Source organism: Mesocricetus auratus, unplaced genomic scaffold (genome assembly GCF_017639785.1).
Source record: "Mesocricetus auratus isolate SY011 unplaced genomic scaffold, BCM_Maur_2.0 Super-Scaffold_100003, whole genome shotgun sequence".
Lineage (NCBI taxonomy): Eukaryota > Metazoa > Chordata > Mammalia > Rodentia > Cricetidae > Mesocricetus > Mesocricetus auratus.
Genome location: NW_024429188.1, coordinates 116,892,397 through 116,906,090, shown reverse-complemented (window position 1 = coordinate 116,906,090; position 13,694 = coordinate 116,892,397). Strand labels below are relative to the sequence as shown.

General features: G+C 35.9%; 1 protein-coding gene across 3 annotated transcripts in view; it reads left to right on the top strand.

Moving 5' to 3' along the window:
* The first annotated feature begins 13,245 nt into the window (after window positions 1-13,245).
* The window catches only part of Gabra3 (gamma-aminobutyric acid type A receptor subunit alpha3), a 172,789-nt gene continuing 172,340 nt past the window's right edge, over window positions 13,246-13,694 (top strand). The window contains exon 1 of one of the 3 annotated variants that reach the window (XM_040744730.1): window positions 13,246-13,436. In XM_040744730.1, the coding sequence (XP_040600664.1) occupies window positions 13,310-13,436 (127 nt within the window). In that variant the 5' untranslated portion in view covers window positions 13,246-13,309. Of the gene's footprint in view, window positions 13,459-13,694 lie in introns of all 3 variants that reach the window. The other 2 variants (XM_040744731.1, XM_040744734.1) reach the window with 2 other exon arrangements.

Below are 13,694 nucleotides of genomic sequence, written 5' to 3'. Positions count from 1 at the left end.
ATGAGCATCCCTGACTTCAAGCTGTGTTATAGACATATAGTCCTGAAAACAGCTTGGTATTGGCACAAAAATAGACAGGTAGACCAATGGAACAGAATTGAACATCCTGGTATTAACCCACACATCTAGGATCACCTGATTTCTGACAAAGAAGCTAAAATTAAAAAATTGAAAAAAAACCCAGCATCTTCAACAAATGATTCTGGCATAACTGGATGCTGGCATGTAGAAGACTGTAGATAGATACACGTCTATTGCCAAGCAAAAAACTTAAGTCCAAATGGATCAAAGACCTCAACATCAACCCAGCCACACTGAACCTCTTCGAAGAGAAAGTTGGAAGTACCCTTGAAAGAATAGGTACAGGAGACTACTTCCTGAACATAACACCAGTAGCACAGACACTGAGGTTAGCAACTAATAATTGGGACCTCCTGAAACTGAGAAGCTTTTGTAAGGCAAAGGACATAGTCAACAAGATAAAAGGCAGCCCACAGAATGGGAAAAGATATTCACTAACCCCACATCTGACAGAGGGCTGATCTCAAAAATTTATATAGAACTCAAGAAGCAAGTCTCCAAAACACCAAAGGATCCAATTAAAAAGTGGGGTACAGAACTGAATAGAGAACTCTCAATAGAGGAGTCTAAAATGGCTAAGAGACACTTGAGAAAGTGCTCAACATCCTTAACCATCAGGGAAATGCCAATCAAAACAACTCTGAGATACCATGTCATTCCCATCAGAATGGCTAAAATCAAAACCACCGATGATAGTTTATGCTGGAGAGGATGTGGTGAATGGATAACATTCCTCCACTGCTGGTGGGAGTGCCAACTTGTGCAGCCACTTTGGAGATCAATATGGAGATTCCTCGGGAAAAAGGAAATCAACATACAACAAGATCCAGCAATTCTACTCTTAGGCATGTACCCAAAAGATGCACATTCAGACCACAAGGACATCTGCTCAAGTATGTTCATAGCAGCATTATTTGTAATCGCTAGAACCTGGAAGCAACCTAGATGTCCCTTAACTGAAGTGTGGATAGAGAAAATGTGGTACTTCTACACAATGTAGTATTATTCAGCAGAAAAAAGAAGCAATGGAATCTTTAAATTTGCAGGCAAATGGTTGGCACTAGAAGAAACCATCCTGAGTGAGGTAACCCAGTCACAAAAAGACAAACATGGTATGTACTCACTCATATATGAATTTTAGACATGGAGTAGGGGATTGCCAGGAGAGGAGGGGAGGGGGAGGGAACTGAGAGTAACATGTGTAAAAAGTTAAATAAAAAAATAAACAACAAAAAAACAAGACTTCAAGTTGGCTCAAATGTTTGATACCATTGACAATTAGTGACTGAGTTAATTATCCATTCCAGATAATTATAGTGATATTTCATAATGGTTTAAATTAGACCTTTTATAATAACTAATAATGTAACTTCTTGTTAGCTATTTTTACATCTTTCTATAGTTTCTTTTTGTTTTAGTGTCTCTTATTTTACTGATTTCTATCATTTATTATCACTTTATAAAATCATATGTGCTAGTTATTGAGTCTTTGTCACAGATACGGATTAAAAGTACTTCTTTCAGTCTGTGGATGTCGTTGCACTATCCTTGATGGTATCTTTTGTGGTCAGAGCTTTATGTTGAGGCCCAAATTATCTTTATTTTCTTTAATAGGTATTGATTTATTCATCACCATGTAATAAACTTTTTGCTACTTTAAAATATTGAAGACATTTTCCTATTGTGTTTTGAAATTTTTATAATTTACCTTTCACATGGATATTCGTGATAAATCCCAAATTGATTTTGGGATTTGAGGTGAGGAAAGGTTAAGATTCATTGTCATCTTCATAGAAATATCCAACTAATTCAACATCATTTCTTATGGAATGGATTGCTTTGAAGACATCACTGCATGTCTATATGACTTCTATTTCATTTGTTTACTCTCTGTTAGTTCCACACTACCTTAATTAGTGCAATTGTAAATATGTCTTGAAATAAGACAATAACTCTGTAGTTCCATCTTGTTCCACCAATAGATTTGAGGTACTGGCCTTAGGATGTGGTTTCAGAGTGTGGACACATCCTGGCCTGTACAGGGATTGAATCTGTGACCTTGGTGTTATTAATGCAATGCTCTAACCAACTGGTGGTAGATACGTGATGAAGGATGCTCAGAACATCACTTAATAGCCAGAGTCAGGCCCCTCCTCGGACTTATAAGGGATCACATCTGCACACTGAAGCTACACCCTAAGGCCTGTACCTCAAATCGATTGGTGGAAAAAGATGATACTACATAACTTCTTCAAGTTTTTGCTTTAAAAACTACTATAGAATGAAATGAAATTCTTGTCAATTCATTCAAAAGTTCACTTTTTCACTTAACATTATAGTTTTGCAAGTAGCTCTATACAATCTTGTTTGATAATCCTGTCAATTTTTATTATGTTTAGAGGAAATTGTCTTTTTTTGAGAGATAGAGTTTCTCTGTAGCTTTTGAAACCTGTCCTGGAACTTGCTCTGTACACCAGCCTGGCCTTGAACTCACAGAGATCCCCCTGTCTCTGCCTCCCAATTGCCATGATTAAAGGCTGTGCCACCAATGCCCAGCTTTAGATAAAATGTCACTTTGTTAATTCTAATTTTTAGAATTCAATTTTATCAACTATTTTCTGTGAAACTTTATGTAGTTTTCTATATAAAGATACATTATTGTTAAATATAGTCTTGCTGTTAAAATTAGTCTTGGTCTTTAGAAATTTGTTTTCCACCTCCTGAAACTGAGAAGCTTGTATAAGTCAAAGGACATAGTCAACAAGACAAACTGGCAGCCCACAGAATGGGAAATGATCTTCACCAACCCCACATTTGACAGAGGCCTGGTCTCCAAAACATACAAAGAACTCAAGAAGGTAGTCACCAAAACACCAAACAATTCAATTAAAAATGGGGTACAGGGAATTCTCAAATGGCCCAAAGACACTTAAGGAGTTGTTCAATATCCTTAGCCATCAGGGAAATGCAAATCAAAACAACTCTGAGATACCATTTCACTCCTGTCAGAATGGCTAAAATAAAAAACACCAATGACAGCTTATGCTGGAGAGGATGTGGAGAAAGGGGAACACTCCTCCATTGCCGGTGGGAATGAAACTTGTACAGCCGCTTTGGAAATCAGTGTGGTGGTTTCTCAGGAAAATGGGAATCAGTCTACCTCAAGACTCAGCAATTCTACTCTTGGGCATATATCCAAAGGGTGCATACTCTGACCATAAGGACACTTGCTCATCTATGTTTATAGCAGCATTATTTGTAATAGCCAGATCTTGGAAGCAACCTAGATACCCCTCAACCGAAGAATGGATAAAGAAGATGTGGTGCATTTACACAATGTAGTACTACTCAGTAGTAAAAAACAATGACATTTTCAAATACACAGGCAAATGGACAGAACTAGAAGAAACCATCCTGAGTGAGGTAACCCAGATACACAAACACAAACATGGTATGTACTCTCTCATAAGTGGATATTAGACATAGAGCAAAGGATAAATAGCTCACAATCCACACTTCCAGGGAAGCTAGGAAACAAGGAGGACCCTAAAAGAGACATGCATGGTCCCCCAGAGAAGGAGAAAGGGACAAGATCTCCTGAGCTAATTGGGAGCATGGGAGAATATGAGAGAGGGGAGGGGAGAAGGAGACGGGGAAGGAGAACATGAGGGATCAGGAAGGTCAAGTTGGGGGAAGAACAGAGAAGAGAGCAAGGAAAGGGATACCTTGACAGAGGGAGCCCTTGTGGGCTTAATGAGAAACCTGGCACTAGGGAAATCTCCAGGGATCCACAAGGATAACCCCAACTAAGGATCTAAGCAATAGTGGAGAAGCTACCTTAAATGCCCTTCCCCAATAATGAGATTGATGACTACGTTAAATGCCATCCTTGAGCCTTCATTCAGTAGCTGATGGAAGCAGAAGCAGAGATTCACAGCAAAGCATGGAGTCAAACTCTTGGAATCCAGTTGTAGAAAGGGAGGAGAGATGAGCGAAGAGGTCAAGACCATGCTGGGGAAATCCACAGATACAGCTGACCTGAGCAACTGGGAGCTCAGGGCCCCAAACTGACAGCTGGGGAACCAGCATTGGACAGAACCAGGCCCTCTGAATGTGGGTGTCAGTTGGGGGACTTGGGCAGTCTATGGGGTTTTTGTCAGTGGAACCAGTATTTATCACTAGTGCATGAATGGAGTTTGGGAGACACTTTCCTATGGCGGGATACTCTTTCAGTCTAGACATGTGGGGGGAAAGTCTAGGCCCTGCCCCAAATGATGTGACAGACTCTGGTGATCCTCATTGGGAGACCTCACTCTCTCTGAGGAGTGGATGGGGGGGTGGGATAGGGGGTTGATGGAGGGAGGACAGAATATATGGTGAACTGGGATTGGTATGTAAAATAAGACTTTTTAAAATTATAAATTCAAAAAAAGAAATTCGTTTTCACTTGTTGCTAATAAATGAAATACATTATAGCACAAATAATAAAAAGCAGAGATAGATGTTGCGGTTCAAGCTGAAGATCAGAAAAGTAAAGCTATCAAGCTACTAGGGAGCTCTTACCTCTACGAAGGCTGAGGCGATCCTATCCTCAATGTGGCTGGGGACTAATTGCCAGTTCTGAGATGCCATTCATGTAATGGTAAACTATAGATTGAGGAAATTGCTTACCTATCAAAATTTTATTTTAGAAAAGATTTATTTTATTCTAATGTGTATGTGTGTGTCTGTATGTCTCTGTGTGAAGGTGAGAAGATTGTGAAGGAAGCTCTGGAACTGGAGCTAGTTATGTGCCTCTTGTCATGAACAGCGGAAACTGTACAATTAGGTGTTATTACAAATCTTAAATATTTTATATTATTGGAACTTTGTTATTATACAGCATGATGAGCATAATAATAAGTCTGTAAATTGCTTAAAGAGCAGATTTAAAATTTTCTAAATCAGATAAAAACATGTAGATTGGATAGCATATACACTCTAATTAGCATGATTAAAATGTAAAAAATGTATATATATCCCCAAATATCTCATTGCTGCTGGTTAATAAAAATTGAAAAAGAAGTAGTAAGTAAAATAAATTATATGAGAAGCTATTTAAGCTAAAATCAGTGTTAAGAAAAACTTAGCACAAATTGTAAGAATCGTAATAATACATAATTGTACATTAAATTCATAATGGTATGTATGATTTATAGAGAAATATAAACAATTACACAAATGTACTATTAATCCTAGTAGTATAACATATAAGATCAATGTACAAGTGTCACTGCAACATGAAAAATGAAGACCCAGAGACATATATAGGGTTTCAAGCTTCAACCTAAAGATCAGAGAAACAAAGCAGTGAGCCTCTAGCTCTTACCTCTACCTCAGGCTGAAAGGGCTGTCCTGTCCTCAGTTTGGCTGTAGAATAAATCTCTAAGACTTGACTTTGCTTCTTTCTTTTATACCTCCCTAGTGCTGGGATTAAAGGCTTGTGATCCCAAGTGCTGAGATCACGTTTGTGTGAGTTCTGTTTCTCTTTAGGACTGGATCAATTTCTTGTAGCTCAGTGTGGGCTTGAACTCACAGAGATTTGTCTGTCTCTGTTTCAGGAGTCCTGGGATTAAAGGTGTGTGCCACTACCCCCTGACCTCTATGGTTATCTAGTATGGCTGTTTGTATTAAAGGTGTGTGCCTCCACTCTCTGGCTCTATGGCTTGTGACTAGCTTTACACTTTGATCTTCAGGCAAGCTTTAATAAATCATAAATAATATATCACCACATATGGGGCTGGAAGGATGGCTCACTTATTAAGAGCACATACTGATCTTCAGAGAACATGATTTCATAACTAGTGTCATGGGATATCTCATTTTAGTTTTTATTTCTCCCTGATGAATGTTGGTGCTGGGTTTTTTCCATGTTTTTATTATCATCATATATTATTGTCTTTGGATAAAATATTTGCCCTGATACTTTTATCATATCTCAACATAATAAATGCTGTGTGTGACAAACCCATAGCCAACTTCATCCTAATTGGAGAAAATTTCTAATCAATTCATTAAAATTGGAACTGATATAGGACTATTCACTGTACCCACTCATTTTCAATATAATACTTAAGGCAATAGCTTGAGGAATAGAGCAAAAGAAGAAAATTAAAGCGATACTAATAGGAAAAGAAGTCAAACTATCCCTACTTGCAGATAACATAATCTTATACACAAGTGATGACAAAAATTCAACCAGAGTTGAGGTTGTTTCCATTGCTGGGCAGAAACCTTTTAATTTGTATACTTATTGCTTGTTACCTGTATTTTTGGTGTCATATTTATGAAATTATTACCAAGACCATTCAGAAAAAAGTTTTCTTCCAGAACTGTTAGAATTTCAGGTGGTACAATTAACACTTTAATTGATTTCAAGTTAATTTTTGTGTATAGTTCAAGTTCATTCTTTTTCATTATTGTAGATGTATATTTTTCCTGACATTGTTACTGAATATGCTGATCTTTCCTCATTGTATATTTTGGCACCCTTGTAAAAATCAATTGACCACATGTGAATGGATTTTTATCAGGTCCTCTAACTTTATTCCATTTGTTTGTATGCATAATATTATATCAATGTCATACTATTTTAATTACTTAAAAGTTATACTATAGCCCAAACAAAAAGTATTATGTACCTAGTTCTATTCTTGTTGTTCAAAATAATTTGACTTTTTGTGCTCATTTTGGTTCCATGTGAATTGTAGGATGCTTTCTATTTTCAGAAAAACATGCCATTAGTTTAATGAGAGTAAGATTTAATTTGTATTTGGTTTTGAGTAGTATGGACATTTTATTAATTTTAATGCTAAATCATGGACATATGATGCCTTTATATATATTTATGTTTTATTTAATTCATTTTGCCAATATTGTATATTTTCTATTCTGTAAATCTTTGCCTTCCATTAGTTATTCCTAATTACTGAATATTTGAATGTCATTATATACAGGATTGTTTCCTTAATTTTGTTTTATGAAAATTTGATCTTGATAATATATACATATGCAAATATCTTTTTGTTATCATGACTTTGTTCATTACAAAGTTTTTGTGTGTGGGTGGACTCTTGAAATTAAATTTGAAGGTTTTAGTTTTTACAGTTACTATGATATTAGCTGTAGGATTATCAGATATAACATTAACTATTTTGGACTATATACCTTCTACACTCAGTATATTCAGAGTGGCTTGTATAAATCACAAAATACTGTCGAACTTTTTCAAATGCTTGTTCTGCATCATAGTATCTGTATCTTTAATTTGGTTAATTATTTGTACTACAGGAATAAATACAACTCAGTAATGGTGTATGATCTTTTTACTTGCTGTTGATTTCAGTTTCTGATATTTTCTTCAGTAGTTGTACATACATTTATATTTATTAGGGATGTTGGTCAAAATTTTACTGCTTTTATAGTGTTCTTGTTTGGCTTTTTGTAAGGTGATAATGTCCTTGAAGTTTAGAACTATTTGGTCCACTGAAGTATTTTCAGTTTTCAAGGTATTGATGTAAATTCAGGCAAATTCATTAATGAAGCCACTCTTCCTTGGGCTTTTTATTTATGGAATTTTAAAAAATTGCTAATGAAGTCTACTCGCTTGTTATTTTAGTTTGCTCATACTTTATGTGTGTTCATAATTTGATCTGGTAGGCAGTATGTGTCTAGGAATGTAACCATTTGTTTTCGTTTTTTCTAGTATTGGTATATCATCTTCATAGGTTTCTTTGCATTTCTGTAGTATTATTTGTAATGTTTCTTCTTTTGTTTATTATTTTATTATTTGAGCTTTTTCTATTTTTCTTAATTATTCCAAAATATTTTGCCAATTATGTATATCTTTTTATTTTTACTTGTTTTTTTGAGATAGGGTCCTACTATGCAGCTCTGCTGGCTTGAACCTCAGAGATCTGCCCATCTCTGCCTCATGAATGATAGGAATAAAGGCAGACTTTGTAGATATTAAAAGAAAAAAACAAAATGATTGTTTTAAGCTATGTTGTTTGAGCTTTTAAATTCAGTTCTTTGGTCTTCCTTCGTGTTTCTTTATCCCTACCCACTTCCATATTATTTTTCTCATATTTTTCACTTGGCAGACTCAAAGTTTTAATTAATATTGTTCCTGTTCACTTAATACATTCTATATGGATTGAAAATGCATGACTTAGTGACAGATCACTTACCTAGCTTGTGTGAGACCCTGGATATTATCCTCATCATGATAAAGAAAATCATTTCCTTTAGTAAATATATTGATGAAAAATTGTCCTATCATTAATTTATCTGCAAATGACAGCATTTATATTTATTTATGAAAGTTTTTTGGGTGAATGCATAATTCTGTATTTACAAATTTTAAAATGTTGTTTTATTGATTGACTTTTGCAGTGCTTGGGTGAACCAAGGGTTTGCACATGAGAGGTAAATGTTCTACCACTGACCTAAACTCCCAAATCCATATCAACATTATGAAGTGCTTCTTCTTTATTCTGTGTTTAACTTTATTGTTCTTTCTTAGTATGTTTTTTTGCTGGGTAGTTTCAGTATTTTCTTTTTGTGTTTGTTTTCTGAACTGTGTCCTATACCTTAGAGATCATTGAGACTGCAGAATCTGAAAATACATGTACTTCCTTTGTTTTTTAAAGATTACTTTGTTATAATTGGAATTAATATAAAATAGCCTGGTCATATTTAATGTACTCAATTTCATGAGTTTTCATTATATTTAGAAATATCTTAGGCATTGTCTTTCAAATGCTTTTATTTCTTATTTCTCTTCTTCTTCTTCTTCTTCTTCTTCTCCTTCTCCTTCTCCTTCTCCTTCTCCTTCTCCTTCTCCTTCTCCTTCTCCTTCTCCTTCTCCTTCTCCTTCTCCTTCTCCTTCTCCTTCTCCTTCTCCTTCTCCTTCTCCTTCTCCTTCTCCTTCTCCTTCTCCTTCTCCTTCTCCTTCTCCTTCTCCTTCTCCTTCTCCTTCTCCTTCTCCTTCTCCTTCTCCTTCTCCTTCTCCTTCTCCTTCTCCTTCTCCTTCTCCTTCTCCTTCTCCTTCTCCTTCTCCTTCTCCTTCTTCTTCTTCTTCTTCTTCTTCTTCTTCTTCTTCTTCTTCTTCTTCTTCTTCTTCTTCTTCTTCGACAGGGTTTCTCTGTATTGCTTTCGAGGTTGTCCTGAAACTCAATCTGTAGACCAGCCTGGCCTTGAACTCACAGAGATCCAACAGCTTCTGCCTCCGGAGTGCTGGTATTAAAGGCATGAGCTACCAACACCCAGCTCAAATGCTTTTATTTCTTGTGTGTCTTCTGGCACTTTAATTTCATATATGTGATAATTTTTTTATTGTCTCACATATTAGTGATACTTCATCTTTTCCCCCTATGTTCATATTTTTATTTTTTAAATCTATATTCTTTATATACTTCAGATTGAATAATATGTGTTAATATTTCAGTTAACCCTTTCTTCTACCATTTCAAATCTTCTGTTCAGTGAGCTTTAGTTGAGAGATTTGCATATTTAGTTATAGAATTTGCATTTTTAAAAATTCTTCACCTTGTTGCAATTTCCAGCTTGTTAATTTATTAGAAGTGCATTTTTTTTTATTTCTGTTAATGTAGTAATGAGAGATTATTTAAAACCCTTCCTGCTAATTTCAGCATTTTTAAATCAAAGCTAGGCTCTATAAAGTATGTTTTCCCATGAGTATGGATAATATTTTCATATCTCTTTGTTTTCTTATAAATTTGGAACATATCTTCACCATTGTGAATGACATATTCTGTAGAATTCCTTTATTCTTCTTTATTTTTCTGTAGAGTTATGATTTTTGTTTGTTTCAGTAGACAGTAAAATGGCTGAAGTGAAACTTTCAATTGTCCCTTGTGGTAAACAGTTTTGAAAACTCTGCTTAATCCTTTCAGCTTTATTTACATCCTTTCAACTCTGTCCTCATATGCATATTTCATGAGTTTTACCAGATTTGGCCAGTGTATATCTACTTCTTTTTTTCTCACATTAGTTACAAACTGTGGTATTCATCCTGTTTCTGTCTCCTGACTTTTCAAGCCACATGGACTGTGAAAAGTTGTGTGGGGGAGTTAGATAGCACTGGATCATATGCTTGTATTCTTAACTCCTCATCCACAGAGTTGTACAATTACATTATGGAATTTGGCAAATGTTACAAATTAGGCTCTATTTTTATTTATATTTTTCCCTCAAGATTCAGCTACTAACCATTTAACCAATGCAATAGTGATTCTAGGTTCTCCAGAGTTTTATTTATTGTTTTGGCCTGGAGGTTGCCATCAGGCAAAACTTCCATGTGTCAGTTCCCTTCTTATTTATTGATGTTTGCTTGATGCTTATGTGCTTTGTGACCTATAACATGATTTGCCTTCAAGAACCTTCTTAAATACCCAAGGTGGTCCTAGTAAAATTTTTCTTGATTTCAGTGAAATGAAAACAATTATGAAAATGTCATTAATTTTTTACAGAGATAAAATAGTGTGATTTCTAGGACTCATATTCTCCATTAGTTTACGTGCTTTTATTTAGTGGGATTGTCATTTTAAGTGTTTGCCATTCTAAAAAAGACAAACATCAGATTTTTATCATATATTACTATCTGGATTTAAAAAATAGGACATAAAACCAGAAGGTTTATCTGAGACAAAGAATATAATCAGTGATAAGATAACAACAGAGAGTAACAGTGGGTCAATACATTAACATACATGGATACATGGTGTACATAGATGAAAATGTTACAGAGGATAAAGCCTATTGTTTTGTGTATTGAGTATATGATAGAATTATATGACTTAATAGAGAGTATTTGCTTTGAGTGCATCTTCAGCTAAATAATTTGCATTAATATACCTACAAAGTCAGGCAGGCAGTACATGCCTTTTATCCCAGCACTTAGAAGGCAAAGGCAGGCTGATCTCTGTCAGTTTGAGGCCAGCTTGGTCTACAGAGTGAGTTCCAAGACAGGCTTGAAAGAGAAACCCTGTCTTAAAAAACAAAAACAAAAACCCAAACAAATAGATAGATATTATCCTGTTGATTTATTTGTTTGTTCAGTATCTTGGACAAAAAAACTAAAATTAAAAGTTAACAACTGCAGTGGATTGAGTAGTGTCCTACTAAAATTCATATCTGTTCATAACCTCAGGTTGTAACCATACTTAGATGATAAGTTGTAGGTTTAGTGTGACTGTAAATTTGCACATAAAGGGATTCAAGAGAAGAATTGAAGGCATAGGCAATTATTGGAGTGATGTTTCTATGTGACAAGGAATGCCAGGATCCTGCTGGGCGTTGGTGGTATATGCCTTTAATCCCAGCATTAGGGAGGCAGAGGTAGGTGGATCTGGGATCTCTATTAGTTTGAGGCCAGCTTGGTCTACAGAGTGAGTTCCAGGAAAGCCTCCAAAGCAATACAGAGAAACCCTGTCTCTAACCTCCCCCCACCAAAAAAAGAAGGAATGCCAAGATCCAACAGAAGCTGGAAGATGCAAGGTAGAGTTTCTCCCCTAGAACCTGTGGAGGGAGTGTGGTTCTACTAACATCTCAATTAGGCTTCTGGTCTTTAGAATAATTGCAGAATAAGTTGCTGTTGATCTATACTTTTGAAAGGATGGCCATTTGTTATGGAAGCTCTAGAAAAGTGATACCCTATCCTGATGAAAGTTATATGCCTTTTTATTGGGTTTCTAATCCACTGGGTTAGGTGAACATTTGTATAAACAAATCTATACATAAAAAAACAGTAAAGTGATTGCATAGTTATCTGTCCACAAACATACTTGCTTTATGCAAAGCTTATATGTTCTTTTGGTTTATAAACACGCCAAACCTGGAGTCAGCAGTCTAGATGTTGGTCCTGAATCTACCATTGATGAATCATAATCGTGTGTGTGATTTATTTTTCCTTCAGTCATGTTTGCTTTTGTATAAATGATGCTTATTTTTATGTGTTCTTTCAGTTCCATAACTCTAAGCTTATCCCTACATAATCAATCTGCAGACATATAATTTGACAGAAATGTATAGTTGTACCATGTGCACTTTGGTGGATAGGAAAGAGTATTAGGAACTCATGAAAAGCTAATAGCACTATAGTTTAAATAGAAATGGAACACAATGAAAACTTTAAGTATCTACTCAGGTTTCAGTTACTGTTTCTATATTGAGGACTAATTAATTTCCAGTGTAATGTCCTTTAAGTTTCTCTTACTGAATAAGCCAGAAATTACCATATGAAGATTTGATTTTTAGAAGGTTTAAGGGAGCTGGAGGGATGACTCAGCACTTGTTGTTCTTTCAGAGAACTGAGGTTTGATTCCCAGGACACACATGGCAGCTCACAAACTTCTATAACTCCAGTTGTAGGGGATCTGCCACCCTTTTCTAGCCCCCCTGGGCACCAGGCAAACAGATGGAACACAGCCAGCCATACATGCAGGCAAAATAACCATAAAAATAAAATAAAAAGAATGGTTTTAGGCTAATCTTCCTGATAAGTAAAGACTGATTTTTTTGATAGCAGTAATTATTTATATGCTTGTCCATATTCATGCTACTTCTGAAACACACAAAACAGTGGAATGGTAAATCACTAAAGACTTACTTTTGGAGAGCCTTTAAAATTTGGTAGTTTTTTATTGTTTAAGGATCAACTTCTCTTGCATCTGGGAGTTTCCTGTCTTTAGGTCTTAGACTGCTAGATCTAGAAGGGCTTTTAAGATAATATACTTCACCACCTTTCAATTAGTCATTGATGGTTCTGAAGGCTAGATTGAAGAAATGATTCCCCCAAGGCATCAGTCATTTTCTGAGGCTTCCCTCAAACCTAAGTTCCTTTGTTTAATCTTTCTGTCTCCTTCCACTCTGTTCCAGCTGGTTTATGTTGCTCCTTCCTCCTTTTGCTTTATATTTTGGATCCTCAATTTTCTCCTCTTGGGCTTGTATATTCTCTTCAGCACTATGGATCTTCTGTAGCCCTGTTTTCTCTTGAGGCAAGCTTTAGCTGACAGTTTTGTATTGGGTCCACATTTCTACTTAGTTGGGGTGGGGTGGAAGTTAGGTTATTAGGGAATCAGTATGGCTGAACTCTTTCCTTTTAGTGGAGTGTGAATGACAACTTTTTTGATGCACATTTGTTTGGAGCTAATTATTATCCTCAGAGATGGAGTCTGAACAGAGAAGATTGTCAAACCTTTATTTGGAGCCCGGGTTAGAAGGCACACCCATAGGGATGGAAGGGAGAGAAGAGAGAAAAGGAGGAATCTCACTCTTCGATCCTGAACAGGGAAGTAAGCATCTCACATCCGTTTGGTAATCTATACCTCCTTTATTTTCTATTTGCTTTAAGCCTTTTGCTCTTTCTCTCCTCTTTGCTTGCCCTGCTCCTCCCCTTCTCTCTCAGCTTCCCTTGATTTCTCTGCTGGAAACCTCAAAGAATGAAATACTACTTTAGTCTTTCGTAAAACAACCACAGATCTAAAGCCTTTGCAGCTCTGTATTCAGAACCCCAGCTTAGCCTTGTGCTCAGCACTAGGCAGTGGTAAAGC